The 13,564-nt window shown below is 48.8% G+C and overlaps 6 protein-coding genes across 6 annotated transcripts; 2 read left to right on the top strand and 4 right to left on the bottom strand.

The window, feature by feature from the left end:
- Positions 1-56: 56 nt before the first annotated feature.
- On the top strand, positions 57-2,362 carry E1B28_008437 (uncharacterized protein). Its single transcript, XM_043153242.1, has 6 exons — positions 57-1,194; positions 1,325-1,442; positions 1,516-1,691; positions 1,751-1,950; positions 2,016-2,190; positions 2,246-2,362. The coding sequence occupies exons 1-6, from the start codon at positions 89-91 to the stop codon at positions 2,280-2,282; spliced, it is 1,812 nt and encodes a 603-aa protein (XP_043008526.1). The 5' UTR covers positions 57-88; the 3' UTR covers positions 2,283-2,362.
- A 291-nt stretch (positions 2,363-2,653) lies between these two features.
- On the bottom strand, positions 2,654-4,206 carry E1B28_008436 (uncharacterized protein; the record flags this gene model as incomplete). The annotated part of the gene is made up of 5 exons (XM_043153241.1): positions 2,654-2,839; positions 2,912-3,247; positions 3,306-3,513; positions 3,578-3,852; positions 3,916-4,206. The coding sequence occupies 5 exons, from the start codon at positions 4,204-4,206 to the stop codon at positions 2,654-2,656; spliced, it is 1,296 nt and encodes a 431-aa protein (XP_043008525.1).
- A 411-nt stretch (positions 4,207-4,617) lies between these two features.
- Positions 4,618-7,756, bottom strand: E1B28_008435 (uncharacterized protein; the record flags this gene model as incomplete). The annotated part of the gene is made up of 4 exons (XM_043153240.1): positions 4,618-5,396; positions 5,488-7,015; positions 7,085-7,614; positions 7,678-7,756. The coding sequence occupies 4 exons, from the start codon at positions 7,754-7,756 to the stop codon at positions 4,618-4,620; spliced, it is 2,916 nt and encodes a 971-aa protein (XP_043008524.1).
- A 201-nt stretch (positions 7,757-7,957) lies between these two features.
- PSMB7 (Proteasome subunit beta type-7) lies at positions 7,958-9,092 on the bottom strand. Its single transcript, XM_043153239.1, has 5 exons — positions 9,008-9,092; positions 8,794-8,947; positions 8,575-8,741; positions 8,340-8,514; positions 7,958-8,286 (listed from the first exon to the last, which is right to left on the bottom strand). The coding sequence occupies exons 1-5, from the start codon at positions 9,061-9,063 to the stop codon at positions 8,017-8,019; spliced, it is 822 nt and encodes a 273-aa protein (XP_043008523.1). The 5' UTR covers positions 9,064-9,092; the 3' UTR covers positions 7,958-8,016.
- Positions 9,093-9,150: 58 nt separating this feature from the next.
- On the top strand, positions 9,151-11,303 carry E1B28_008433 (uncharacterized protein; the record flags this gene model as incomplete). Its single annotated transcript, XM_043153238.1, has 14 exons — positions 9,151-9,351; positions 9,405-9,463; positions 9,515-9,691; positions 9,742-10,039; positions 10,090-10,162; positions 10,216-10,256; positions 10,312-10,374; positions 10,432-10,531; positions 10,587-10,641; positions 10,695-10,741; positions 10,791-10,807; positions 10,875-10,910; positions 10,964-11,195; positions 11,248-11,303. The coding sequence occupies exons 1-14, from the start codon at positions 9,181-9,183 to the stop codon at positions 11,301-11,303; spliced, it is 1,425 nt and encodes a 474-aa protein (XP_043008522.1). The 5' UTR covers positions 9,151-9,180.
- Positions 11,304-11,418: 115 nt separating this feature from the next.
- On the bottom strand, positions 11,419-13,519 carry E1B28_008432 (uncharacterized protein). Its single transcript, XM_043153237.1, has 9 exons — positions 13,296-13,519; positions 12,801-13,241; positions 12,648-12,745; positions 12,484-12,586; positions 12,315-12,431; positions 12,133-12,259; positions 11,676-12,073; positions 11,503-11,624; positions 11,419-11,443 (listed from the first exon to the last, which is right to left on the bottom strand). Exons 1-9 carry the CDS (start codon positions 13,494-13,496, stop codon positions 11,431-11,433), a joined length of 1,620 nt encoding a protein of 539 aa, XP_043008521.1. The 5' UTR covers positions 13,497-13,519; the 3' UTR covers positions 11,419-11,430.
- Positions 13,520-13,564: the final 45 nt, after the last annotated feature.

Below are 13,564 nucleotides of genomic sequence, written 5' to 3'. Positions count from 1 at the left end.
CATTTTTCAGATAAAGTATTATCCAAATTGAGTAAGTTGGTTCCCTCAAAAACCTCCACCATGCCTCATCACTCTCAACGAGGTCCCCATGGCCGATTTCCAGCCTGCTCAACGTTCGCGCTCTCATCGTCGTCGTTCCAGCCTCGTTTCTGACCCTTTCGACAACTCTTCTGACTGGAGCCCCGTTTCTCTATATGCTGCTCGACCTCCACCCTCGTCGTTCCCGGCATTTCCATTCCAATCTCATGCTGGAAATCCAGACCCAGGGACACCCATTCCTGGCTTGTCTTCGCGTCGCTCGTCCTTTGAGTCGACTCCTGGCGATCCTCGGTCCCCCTCCTTCGATATTCAGCCTCCAAACCCTCCATTCAAGACCCAATCAGAACAGGGACACTCGAGCAGCGGGGCGTCCACCCCAAATTATCCGAACCGAGGGAGTGTAGGGTTTCAACCAATGTCCTCTTCCACGAGCAATTTACCATCCACGAATTCACGTCACTCTTTTCGTGCCCCGTTTCTAGCCCCGTCGTCAAGACCCACTTCATCTCTGTGGTCTCCTCCGTCGGTCCCTGATCTACACTCCCAACTGCCTTCCACGAGTTCCCCTGTAGGCTCCACAACTGCGTTACCTGCCACCAAACCCCCTCTTCCTTCCACCAGGTTATCTCAACCTCTCACAAAGTCAGATAAGCCTTGGTTATCTAAATCTCGATCCTTTGCCTCTCCCAGTAGAGATCGGCTAAGTTACTTTGTTACCTTACTATGCATCATTCTGGGTGTGGGTGGTGCAGCAGCTCTGTGTTTCTTTGGAACAAGACCCGACTCCATCCACCGTCTCGCCGATAATGAACTGTGTCTTGTCCTCAATGAGCAGTTCACAGGAGGTGATTTAGACACTTCCGTTTGGAAAAGGGACGTTGGGCTCGGGGGCTTTGGTAATGGCGAGTTTCAGGTCATGACCTCTTCGTCTGATAACGCAAAGATTGTCAACAACCAACTCTACGTCATCCCCACCCTCACCTCCGCGAGGATTGGCGCCAACAGCATTTTTGACGGTTTCCACTACACCGCGGATGGGTGTACGACGCCGCAGAATAAATCTACGTGCGAGGTCAGATCCAGTGCTAATACGTCTACGGTCATTCCTCCTGTCGAATCGGCACGACTCACTACAAACGGAACGAAAACAATTAGGTCAGTGGTTCTCCCGCTTCTAAAATATTTGCTCCCTTTCTCGTTATTCTTATCTTGGTCACGGGGCGTACATGTCCACTCTCAAATCTTCCCCCTCTCCTTGTATGCTAAAGGTGCTATTTTGTTACAGGTATGGTCGTGTCGAAGTACGTGCCAAACTCCCACAAGGCGACTGGCTGTGGCCCGCAATTTGGTTATTGCCCCAAGATAGCAAGTACGGCCCGTGGCCTTTGAGCGGTGAAATTGACGTACGTCCTTCTGCCGTCCCTGCTTCATTTCCGCCTTCATTAACCCCTGGTCCTTCTTTTCATCTCTCCTCAGATCATGGAATCCCGCGGGAACGCTCCAAACTATCCCTTCGAAGGTGTCGACTGGATTCGGTCATCTCTGAATTATGGTCCTCTTCCCGGAGTATTAGCGCAGTTGACCTCGTCTGTGCCAACAAAACGTGCAAAAGCTGGCTTTGCAGAGGGATTCCATACATACGCCCTGGAATGGTGAGTTATAGAGCCTGCGATGGAGTCCACAGCCTCATGTATTCTTTAATCTTCCGCAGGTCACCAAAGTTCATGAGACTGTATATTGACACACGGTTACACGCCGTCATGGATCTATCGACTACGAAAAGTAAGGAATCCTTTTGGTATAGAGGTGGTTTTCCACCTACCGCTCCAAATGGTACTTCCAATTCTCACGTTGTCGTTGAGAACATATGGGAGCAAAACGGGGGAGGATTGAACGCTCCTTTCGATCAAGGTATGTTCTCTCGCGAAGAGCCCTTCTGGCACAGAAAACACGCTCACAATTTGGTTTTTGCCTAGATTTCTATCTCCTTATCTCCCTTGCTGTCGGCGGCACGTCGGGCTGGTTCCCTGATAATTTGGGTGGGAAGCCGTGGGCAGACGGGAGCGTGAATGCGATGCATGAGTTCGCGAAAGCGGAGGGGGAGTGGAGTAAGACATGGCCGGAGAATGTCGACGACAAAGCTTTTAGAATGTAATTTCTTCTCCTTTGAATAGGCGAGGACCGGGGCTGATCAGATTTTCCACAGCGACTACGTCAAGATGTGGCAGCTTGGAAGGTGCTGAACAAATTATGGCACCATTACCTATTATATTTTTTGGACAGAAGCGAAACACGATATAACGAAACACGGCACAGGACAATGGACTGTTTGAACTCAAATACAGAGAATATACTCGCTCCTGTATTAAAAGGTTATACATTACAGATACATTCATTAGATATGCGAACATAGTTTGAGTACAATACCCATATATACAAACTGCCGCAGGAGATGCGCCGTAGCTCTTCGCAACCACTGCCATTCATACCTCTCAGAAGTGTCGGACGCTCGCCCAGTGGTGGCTAGCTAGATGGGCGATTGCGGTGGTCTGCAGCAACTGTACATCTTTGCTACAGAGGATTTCCTAGTCCTCCTTTGTCCCATTTGTCTTGTTCATGTAGTTGGAGATTGTGCCTTGGCAAGGCCCAATGCTGGCGTTGGTAGCCCACCCATGGACGTCAACTCCCTGTGTAGACTACCCCAGTTATCCGTAGTGAGCTCTACAACTTCTTCATGCGAAAACGAAGGGAGATTGTCGACGAAAGGAAGCGCTGGGGTTATGCTGAGTTTGAGAACATACTATTGGCATAGCCGTATCAAAAAACAACGATAAGAAGCGTTGAATGCACTAATGAGCACAGGAGAACTGACCTGAACACCGGCATAGTTATCGAGCTTCCAGGAACACTGACTTCCGGCTGTCCCGGTCCCAACACTTCCTCGGAGCATGTAAACTCCCTCGCGATATTCACTATGAAGCCTCGGTCGACTGGTGGCGAGCCTCCACTCAACTCGGAAAGGACTTGGAGAGACAACTTTCGTCCGTCGATGTTTGGGTGACCAGAGGAGTAATTGTTTCACGATCGTGACTTGAATGAAGGATTTTGCATACAAGGTACTTAAATGAGGATGCGAAGGGAAGACGAAACTAAAGAGATAGGGTATCTGTAGACCAGATGTGAAACACAGCGAGCGAGGGAGAGTAACCTGCAGAAGGTCGGGTTGTCACGAGGATCTACAAGTGGAAGTGAGAAATCGCACTCACGAAAATTGAGCTATGGAATTCCGTTTCTGCTCCTGTAGAACGAGGGCGAGGGAATCGGGGAGAAAGAGCGAATGTTCGGGTGGAATCTGAGGAATCGAATTCTGGGCAGAATATGCTTCCATCCCGGGCTTGTAGGGGCCTCCGTATACTAGTTAACGGAGGTATTGACGGACGTGATTTAGGGAGGTAGAGGATGTGCACGACCTTGCTGGAGCATCAGCAGACAATGAGATCTATGGGCTCGAAACGTCTGTGGAGTGGTAAAATCTTACGTTTCATCGCCCCAGACCCGTAATCCTTGTAGACCCGTAAGGCGTATCTTGACGCGGTATGTTATCTCGTATACCATCCCAGAGAGGTCGTACATCGTAAAAGACGGAGGGCAGGAACTCGTGAGACCGCCACCTACTGTAGAAGGGATTTTGATTGTGAATCCTCTCACATCCTTCTGATTTCCTCTCTGGGGTGCACTCGAAGTTGAAGGTATGGCCGCTGACATGAAAAGGATGCTTTTTCTCGTGATGGACGAAAACAGTGTTCCCTCTAGCTTGTGGACGGTTTGAGGAATCTTCAGTAAAAATTACATTCTACGATACAAATGGCAACGTACCACAGCGGACACATCTTCAGCCTTTGGGTCTACACCGTTCGTTCGAACTGAAAACTGAATTGTGCCACCTAGACCATAAGCCGGATGGCCAAGTCCCCATATCCTTGGACCAAAATCGATGGACATATGACTCGATTTGTACTTCCAGTTGAAATTCGTGAAGCGAGAAGGGTCGAAAAAAGTGTGAGGGTCATCAGGAAGTATTATGTCGGTGGACCTTGGAGAATCGGAGTATGGGGGTGCTGAATAGTCAATACTAATAGCTTGATACGAAGGGGGAGGAACCTCCATGAGAGCAAATCCGTTGCGTACAGGTTCAGTACTTGTTTAAGTACGCTGTTGTCCATTAAACCAGTCTATAGAGAAGTCAGAAGGTGGTTACCGCGGATCCATTGAAGTAGCGCTGCGGCCGCGACCAATTCTGGCCATCTCTTTATTCAACGAGCCTATTAGGACCTATAAATTATTACTGACATTCATTATGTGGTTACGCGAGCTATAATTGCACTGACAGGAAGAACGTGAACATGCTATGCTAACTAGGGATGACATCGACGAATGCTACGACAGGGAAAAGACTAAGTATTTGTGAGATTAGCTTACATCGAGGGTGATCCATAAAACGGACAGAAAGAAGGCTCAACATGAACAGGAGCCAGACAATGCGAGAGAAGGTAAATCACCGACAGGGGAAAAGGTAAATCACTCGATTTCCATATCATTATCGGCTGCTTCCCTTCTTCGTCCCTCGGCCGAGAGAAATCGTTGGAATGCAGAAGCGGCTTCGTTCCTTGTTCTCTCATCAAGATCAGCGTTGGATGGTTCAGCGGCGCGGCGACCCTGCATCCTATGGTTTACTTGACCTTGATTAGGGACGTAGGGAGGAATCACCAGATCCCGTCTTGAAGTCGAAGTTGCGCCTGTGACAGTTTCGGCTCGCCTTCTTCCTGGACTACCGACTTCCGAGCCTTCACCTCGACTACCACCCACGCCGAAAGCCGTTCGGAGATACTCTGCATACATTGCGGGGTCCGCTCGGACTTGTTGAACGGGTCGGTTCAGTAAGATCGGGTTCCCAGGTGCATTGACAGTGTTGTGGGGGTTTGTACCACGACTTCGAGCGAGCATGCTCAAAATACCATGTGGGGGAGCTTGAGTCTGATTGATCGGATCAGGACGATCTCGTCCTCGGCGAACGGTCGCGGTGACATCTCTTGAAGTAAGATGGACTGTTCCTGCCACAGAATCTCCACGGACACCACTCTGAGTAGCAGCTTCAGTGGTTATACCACCCCTCCCTGTACTCCCATTCACAGTGGCAGCATCATCCACATCTCCACCACCATCCTTCGCGCTACACCAGAACCGATGTCCTTCACTCCAGGCTGTACTCTGACATTCTTTCCCGCAATATTTAGCCTTTCGACATCGTCGGCACTTGGCGAACTCTCGGGGGTAAGACTCCCAGCGGCCACAGAGCACTAGAAACAAAGGAAGGAGAAACGATCAGCTTCAGGTTTGGAAGATGAAAAACGCAAGCTAGAAAAGATGGGAACGAGGACAAACACCCACTATTAGCACATTGCCTGATTCCACCCCTGCTATCGTCCTTCCGACATGCGTTTCGCATGATCACCCCGGCCCAATATTGGATCTCTGGCGGGAGTTTTACGCCGTTACTAATTCCATCTCCTGACATGGACGCAGAACTTGATCTGAATGTGAATCTCTCCACGAGTGAGAACACATTAGTTTGTTTGCTAGGTCGCGTCTCTGGAGCAGAATTTGGATCCTTTTCCTTCCCCTTCCCTCTTCCTGCCAACACAGGGACAACAGCCGCAGGATGGAAACAGTCACGCTTCTTGTAGAATGCTTGTCGTACATGAGGATACTTGCTGAGATATGCAAGTAACTGCAATCCTAATAACACGTCTTCGTCTCTATATGGCGAAATAGGATGAGTGTGTGAAATGTGATGATGACTCGATGAAGGACGGCCAGAGAATGGTGGAGCAGGAGCAGGCGGACGAATGATTTCATTTGCTACTGCGGCCCTGTTCAGATCAGTGAAGAGGGTGGTGGGATTAGGTACGATTGTGTCACCTCGACCCCTTCTGGAGGATGAAGGCTGACGGTCGAGGAGATCATCCATCGGTCGTCCGCGAAGAGTACCGCTCCTTGATATTGCGTTACTTGAGTTTGTGTGTTCAGGGATGACAGTGGATGATGAGGACGCATTCATTATTGGGGTCGGTAAACCAACGACGCCTGCACGAGGGGTTACATCTGGGGGGACTTCTCCTGGTCGCGGTGGGCTGAGCATTCCATCGGTTGTAATTGCTTCCTCAGAACGTGATCGTTCAGATAGTGTGATTGGTCGAATAGACGGTGTGGGACTCGCTTGGATAGCGGAAGATGTAGAATCCTCTCTTTCCGTTTCGCTTGCACTGTAGCTTCCCTCATCTAAGCCTAAGCTGATGTCCGGATTACTTGTAATGGCTCCTGGGGCTCCGGGCGGGGCGCCCATTGCTAGGTCGTCGTTTGCATCTAGAGACACCATCCCGTCTTCTCCAACACTGCCAACGCCAACGCCAACAGCAACACCGTCCATACCCATTGTCATATCATCGGAAACGACAATATGAGCATTGTCACCACCATTGATGTTAGGAGCTGGAGGATCAGCTACGATGCTGACGATTCTTGAAGGGCGATGAGTATGCGTAGCGCGGCGAGGACGTCGTTCAGGAGAGGGACTCGCACTTGGCCCATCGTTGTCACTGGCATTGGCAGAAGCACTGGCCGAGGACATGTCGATATCCCCATCCATATCCCCGTCAGCTTCTGCGATATCATGCGAGCTGTATCCATCGTCATCGGATGTATCAGGACGGCTGTTTGAACCAGTTGATAGGGACGGAGATGGAAGTGCAGAGTGTGTATTGATAGACACTGAACTTGAAGCATATGTAGCAGTTTCGTTACGATTGTGTCTGTTGTGCGAATTGGATGAAGTGTTCTCCCAAACGGACCGTGCAACTACAGTTCCGCTACGGTCCCTAGTAATCGTGGTGGTTTCGCTTGTGATGGACGTCGATTCCTTAAATAAAAAGAGAGAATGAGCAGGTTCGTTGAGAAACTTGAAAGATTAGAAGTCAAAACACCATACAGTATGACTCATCTGTCTCTGTAATGCCCTCGCCAGCTCGACAGCCTCGTCCTGCTGTTGCTTCTGCATCCTCCTAGCATGTCTTTGCTCTCTTGTTTCCCGTACTGTTCCGACAGGGGCTGCTCCTCCAAACCCCCTGCTATCCAACCAAGCCTCCAGAATGCACCCAACAACCTCCAAAGTCCCAGCCTGTACCACTCGGCTCCTGATTGGCTCACTCCCTCGCACACCAATGTTCACCACACACTGAAAAGCTAAGGAGAAGCGATAGGTTGCATGTTTATCCCAGGTAGGTGGATTCAACTGAGGTGCAGGTTTAAGTGGGCGTGCGGTAGGAGGTGCGAGACCATAGAAGAGGGAGGGATTTTCAGGCGGAGGAGGCGATAAGCAGAAATCGTGCAGAAGTCGAACAAGGCGTTCAAGACCGCCGTCCATGGTCATTATTTCACGAATACGTGGGGAGGTCGAGGTGAGATAGGCGAGATGCGTTAGAGAGTTGAATAGAGGGAGAGGGGAGGTGGTATCGAGCGCTGCAACAACACATAAAATTGAATTGATGACCTAGAAAACAATCGGAAGAGCAGATACGATACCTCGCCTGTCATAGAGTTGAGAAGTAATGCAAACGCAAGCCTTGTTTTGTGTTGGAAAACTAAAGTTGGATTCTCGCATGTCGTAACCTTAGAGACTGGTGTAGCAAAAAATGTAGAGCTGATGAGGGTCGTTGGGTCGTGACTAACGTAGAAGTGAGAAGAGGGAAAGGGACGTGTCGCAAGTAAGTAGAAGAGAGCAAGATGCACAAGACCCACCCAACAGGGTCAGCAAGCCGGTATTGTCATGTTTGGCTGTGGCCTCGACTCAGGTCAAAGCAGTCCACTTGCAAGTCTTTGTGCATGTATTGATCACCAGTAATTACGGTACATTTCAATTTTCTATGAGGTATCCATAGCATCTCCACCAATGGGCGTAATTTCCTCGCTTACAATCAATTTCCTGATACTTTCGCTCTTCCATTCAGTAGTCCCTCTCCTGAACTTATAGCTCTTCTCCTTCGTCTCTCGCTCGTTGGGCATCTCCACATTGCGCAACATTTCCGTGTGATTGGGGGTGATAATGCAAGCATCGATGTTCGAACCTGATCCTAGATCATTGAAGATTCCTGCTGCAATCGCGTCCTTCACGAGTTGCAGAGCGTCCTCACGCTTAGAGGAAATCAGGACAAACTGTGGTTCATACCGATTCAGTTCCAACTCACCGACATCTTCGTTTTCCATCCACTCTCAAAGACCGCCATTGCAGCAAGACTACCGGAGCCCATCGTAACGTATGGCAGTTTGTCCGTGGAACCGTGAGGATGGATGGTGAACAGATTCGGACCCGTCGAGTCTACTCCTCCGAGGACCAGAGCAGCCCCTACGTGACCTTGATATCTATGAGGAAAATTCCGCATTAGAACCAGTAATACTTGTGAAGTAGATCATAATGCTCACCTAAAAAGGTACTGCTTGAGCATGGTCATGGCGGTAACAACTCGTGGTTTCCGGCCATGGGTAAGGGCGTGCATTTCCATGTTCGATGAGATCAAGTTGGTGACGAATTCGGTATCAGCTGCAGTTCCTGCACCACAACATCGAATAGACTCTGTGATATAGTGGATCTAGAAACAATCTCAGGAATGGCGCCTCTAAGCATAACGATCCAACAAGTACCTTTTCGCAGTTCTTGTCTGCAACGATAGGTCCTTCGGTCGCACGCGTATCCGCCCCCAAAATGATGCCACCTTCAAATAAACAACCCACGATCGTCGTACCAGTGCTGGTAGCTTTAGGAAGAGGGAGGCCTTTCTCGGCCAGGAAGTTATTTCTGATCCCGTATGAATGAACTTGCCATTCACGAGTAGGAAGTATTTTAGTATCTACACACCTTATCTGATTTGAAAAATCAAATCCAGGGCTTGAATATACGGAGGCAGTGGCCATGATGAGCGTACAAAGGCAAGAGCTTGAATCTACACCTCAAGCATACGCGTCGCAGCGTGACGAAGACTGTAGCGCCGAGATAAGATAAGATTGTCATCGAGCTTAACTTTAACCACCATGCCCGAAATCCAAACAACCATTACGCCTCACAATCAGCAACCCTATATCGAGATAACGTATCCCACCGAGGTAGAACTCGATACGTCTCTCCATAATGCTCATACTGCTCAGGTCGCGTGGGCCAAAGTCCCCATCGAAGAGCGTCTTGCGATTGGACGAAAGTTCATGGTAGGAAAATGTTCAAACCCTTCCCTACCTGACTTTTTTGATCGCTCTGATAGGAAGAGTTTCGCTCGATGAGTGAACAACTGCCGCTGGAACTTTCACTGCAAATGGGACGGTCAGTCGTGGTTCACTGAGCGAAACTCTTCAACTGAATCGAGGGAAATAGGCCTGTTTCGCAAGGTGCAGGAGAAATTCGAGGATTCCTAGAGCGCGCCGAGTACATGTTATCTATCGCCGAATCCTCTTTGGCCGATGTTGGACTTGAAGATACCGATAAGCCGGGATTCAAGCGGTACATCAAGCGTGTTCCCTTGGGCGTTGTATTAGTGATTGCGCCATGGAAGTGAGCTTGCCACCTGTTTAAAACTATAGCCAGCTTATCGATCTCAACAGTTTCCCGTATCTGGTCTCGATCAATTCTGTACTTCCTGCGATAATAGCAGGAAACGCAGTCATCTTTAAACCATCTCCACAAACGCCCCTCACCGCTGAACGTTTCGCTACAGCTTTGGTACGCGCAGGCGTCCCGGAAAATATCATTCAAGTTGTTCATATGTCGTCTGCATTGGCCTCTTACGCTGTTTCTCATCCGCTGGTCAACTTTGTTTCATTTACTGGAAGTGTCGTGGGTGGCCGCTCAGTGGAGGAGGCTGCGGTCAGGTCGAAAAATCTGAAAGGCATAGCACTGGAAGTAAGTCTTATTATCTAATACCACATTCAGTACCTTACACTCTTCGATAGCTTGGTGGAAAGGATCCTGCTTACGTGCGACCTGACGCCGACCTTGAGTATACCGTGGCTGAGCTTGTCGATGGTAATGCTTCAGTTTGACTTCTCTGGCCGATTGCCCATTCAAAGTCTGATCAGGTGCCATGTTTAACTCGGGGCAAAGCTGTTGCGCAGTCGAGGTATTTGATTTCAATATCCGTCGAATGTCGGTGCTTACCTTATATTGTATTCAAGCGTATCTATGTTCATGAGTCGATATTTGATGCCTTCGTGCAGAAGTACACGGAAATCGTCAAGGTAAGGTTGGGATTTTTGTCTTTCAGTTTGTTCTATTGCCTGACCTCCTCCATACAGTCTTACAAACTCGGAGATCCTACCAAGCCAGAAACGAACCTAGGGCCTGTTGTTAGCCTTGCTAGCGCGAAGAGGATCCGAAAACAAGTCTCTGATGCTGGTACAGTAGCTCTACTGTAACTCACCTCGCGAGGCTTATTCAAGGTCATCGACAGTGGCAGCCGGTGCCAAAACTCTTATCACTGAGGATTTGTTCCCCATTGCACAGCCGTAAGTCTTAATAATCTTTTCTCTGCCGTCGTCCTGAATCTTGACTTTTCTAGGGAGACCACATACGTCGCGCCTCAAGTTCTTATCGATGTCAACCATAGTAAGTGACTGGGACCCTCTAATTCCTTTGCTTCCTTATCCTTTCTTAGGCATGGACATAATGATGGTAATGCGCCCAGTACCCTCGTGTCGCAAAACTTCTCTTACCCTCATACAAATAATGACTCTCCCAGGAAGAAACTTTTGGGCCAGTCGTTGGAATTCAAAAGGTAAATGCTGCGGTTCACTCGCGATTTTTTGGACGGTTGGAAACGTTGTCTAGGTCTCGTCTGACCAAGAAGCAATCCACTTGATGAACGATTCACCATACGGCCTCACCGCTTCTGTGTGGACCAACGCTGACGGAAATTCTGAATCCCAAGAAGCATTTCTCAAGCTTGTAGAAGAATTGGAGACAGGGACTGTTTTCTTGAATAAGTGTGATTACCTGGACCCGGCTTTATCGTGGACAGGAGTCAAAAACAGTGGACGGGGCGTTAGTCTCAGTAAATTTGGTGTGTTGATTCTCTTTTATCCATCTCGGAATTCAAACTCATTTTCTCCGAGGGTATGATCAACTCACGCGGCCCAAGTCTGTACATATGAAAATCAAAACAAAGTGAGACCTGGTGTTTGGAAAGATAGATAATTTCGTTGTATGCGAAGTCTCCAATCAAATGACGCAGATCCTGTAACAGATAATGTACCGTTTCAAAGGCAGGAGGAACCCGTAGTTAACACGGGCCGATCCTAATTTTTCCATCTGAATGTTGAAATGATGAACAAGCGAGTTTTCGAGAGTGGCAAAATATCTAGACTCACATCTTGACATGTTTATCTCTGCCACCGCTTACGACTTTATCAGCCACGAAATCAACGCAGTAAACCTCATCGGTGTGTCCAGGGAGATCAACTTTGAGTTTATACGTCTTCAAATCCCAGATCTGCAACGTGGAAGATCAGTTTAGGTTCTCTGAAACTATTACCATACGCACTTTGACAGTCCCGTCTTTACTTGCACTGACAACCATCCTTCCATCTGCGCTCCAAGCTAGTCGGTATACGGCACCTACGTGACCTCTCAATGTCGCAACGAATTTACCTGTACGACCTTCCCAAAGGCGTACGGAAGAGTCCCACGAAGCTGAAGCTGCCCAGCGTCCGTCTGGGGAGAAAGCGACATGAGAGATCTGGCGTTGATGTCCTGTCAAACGTGCTAATGGTTTCAATTTCCCCGATTTATTGTCCTGAATTTCTGCATTTGGTCGTGGTTGTGTGACCGAAGATGGGAAGAGGGACCAGAGGAAGAGGGTATGGTCGTCTGATCCGGTTATCAAGAGTTCTGGTGCGGTGGAGAGGACGGAAGTATAGCGTTTTAGGGCAAGTTGTTGGGCTAGAAATTTGAAGGATAAATTTCTTCCGGACGGACAAAAGGATTCGAATTTGACTGACCTTCTTCGTCGGTTTTTGGCTTCTTCCCTGTATGATCGAATGGGCCTGTCCGCAAAACAAAGTCCGTGTTTAGTGTTAGAGTTGTGACCCAATGTGCGTGGTCCTTTAGTGTGTGCAATGGACGCCCCTAAATCGTAGAAATCGTAAACAAGCGGAAGTAGAAGATGGCTGAAGAGGCTCACGCTATCAGCATCCCATACTCTCACCGTGCGATCGCTCGACGCGGTGTATAGGATGCCCTTTTTGAGACCAAATCCACCAACGTCTCCACCGCCCCATTTGACAACATTGACACTTGCCTGAAGAGTATTGATTGAGTTACCCATCACAAAGGAACAGAGCAGAACATACAGTATGCCCACCGAGTGTATACTCTGTGCGTCTCGTAAGTGTGGACCAGATACGAACAGTTCCATCCTTGGAGGACGACGCGAGTCGTGGTGAGGTAGGTGCCCTTCACCGGGAGGGGACTGGTGAGCTGATTGGTTCAAGCAGCCCGTCTGAGGGACACTCACAAGTGTATGGGTTCCCAAGACAGGGATGTAACCCATTTAGAGTGCCCTTTCATAGCATCACCAATCGCCTTGCCAGTCTTGGGATCCCACAATCTGACCTATCAGCTTGATCGGTCCGGAAAGCATAGTTAGAAGATGTCATTCATAGCTTACATGTCCGTCATGACCGCCAGTAACCAATAACCTCTCCATTGCCTCCCACTCGACGCACAAAACCCAGCCTTTATGCCCTAACAATGTATGGCTCGGGGTTTCAGTATCCAGATTCCACAGCCTGGCAGTTGCATCACCAGAGCCAGTCGCTAACAGGGTTCCGGTCGGTGAAAAGGAAGCACACAAGATGGGTGATGTATGTCCACTCAAACTTGCTGAACACCGCGTTGCAGGGCGAACACGGAAAACGCTCTGCGGTGCACAACGCACGACGAACACGTCTTCTTCTGTAAAAGAGTCACCGTGTGTGGGATGGTTTAGCACATCATTTTGTATGGATTTGGTGATGACAATCCTCGAAGGACCGGGAGTAGTCTTGTTCTGATGAGAGTTTTCTGGGAAGTCGATATGGAATGCGAAGGGAACTGCTTCTTCGGAAACCTTTGATAATAAGGTGAAGAAATGAGACGAAATAGTTTTAGAAGTATTACTCACGGTTAATTTGTTCACTAAAACCTCTAGACCTTCTCGAGAGACGTCGGCTGGCAAGTTTACAGCTGGGGCCAGGGCAGAACCATCATCCTCAGACACAAATTGAACAAGGATGTTACGTGATGGTTCAGGTAGTTCAGATTCGGGCTCGGGTACTCCATGATAAGTTTTCTGTCGTTTTGGAGGAGGTGAGAGTGTGGCCATTTTCAGCACCGATTCAAATATTCAAAGATCAAAAGCAGGAGAAAAAAACCCGAGCTGAGATAAAGATA

Source organism: Marasmius oreades, chromosome 5 (assembly GCF_018924745.1).
Source record: "Marasmius oreades isolate 03SP1 chromosome 5, whole genome shotgun sequence".
Classification (NCBI taxonomy): Eukaryota; Fungi; Basidiomycota; class Agaricomycetes; order Agaricales; family Marasmiaceae; genus Marasmius; species Marasmius oreades.
The sequence above is the reverse complement of the archived record's forward strand: the minus strand, read 5'-3'. Positions and strand labels throughout refer to the sequence as shown.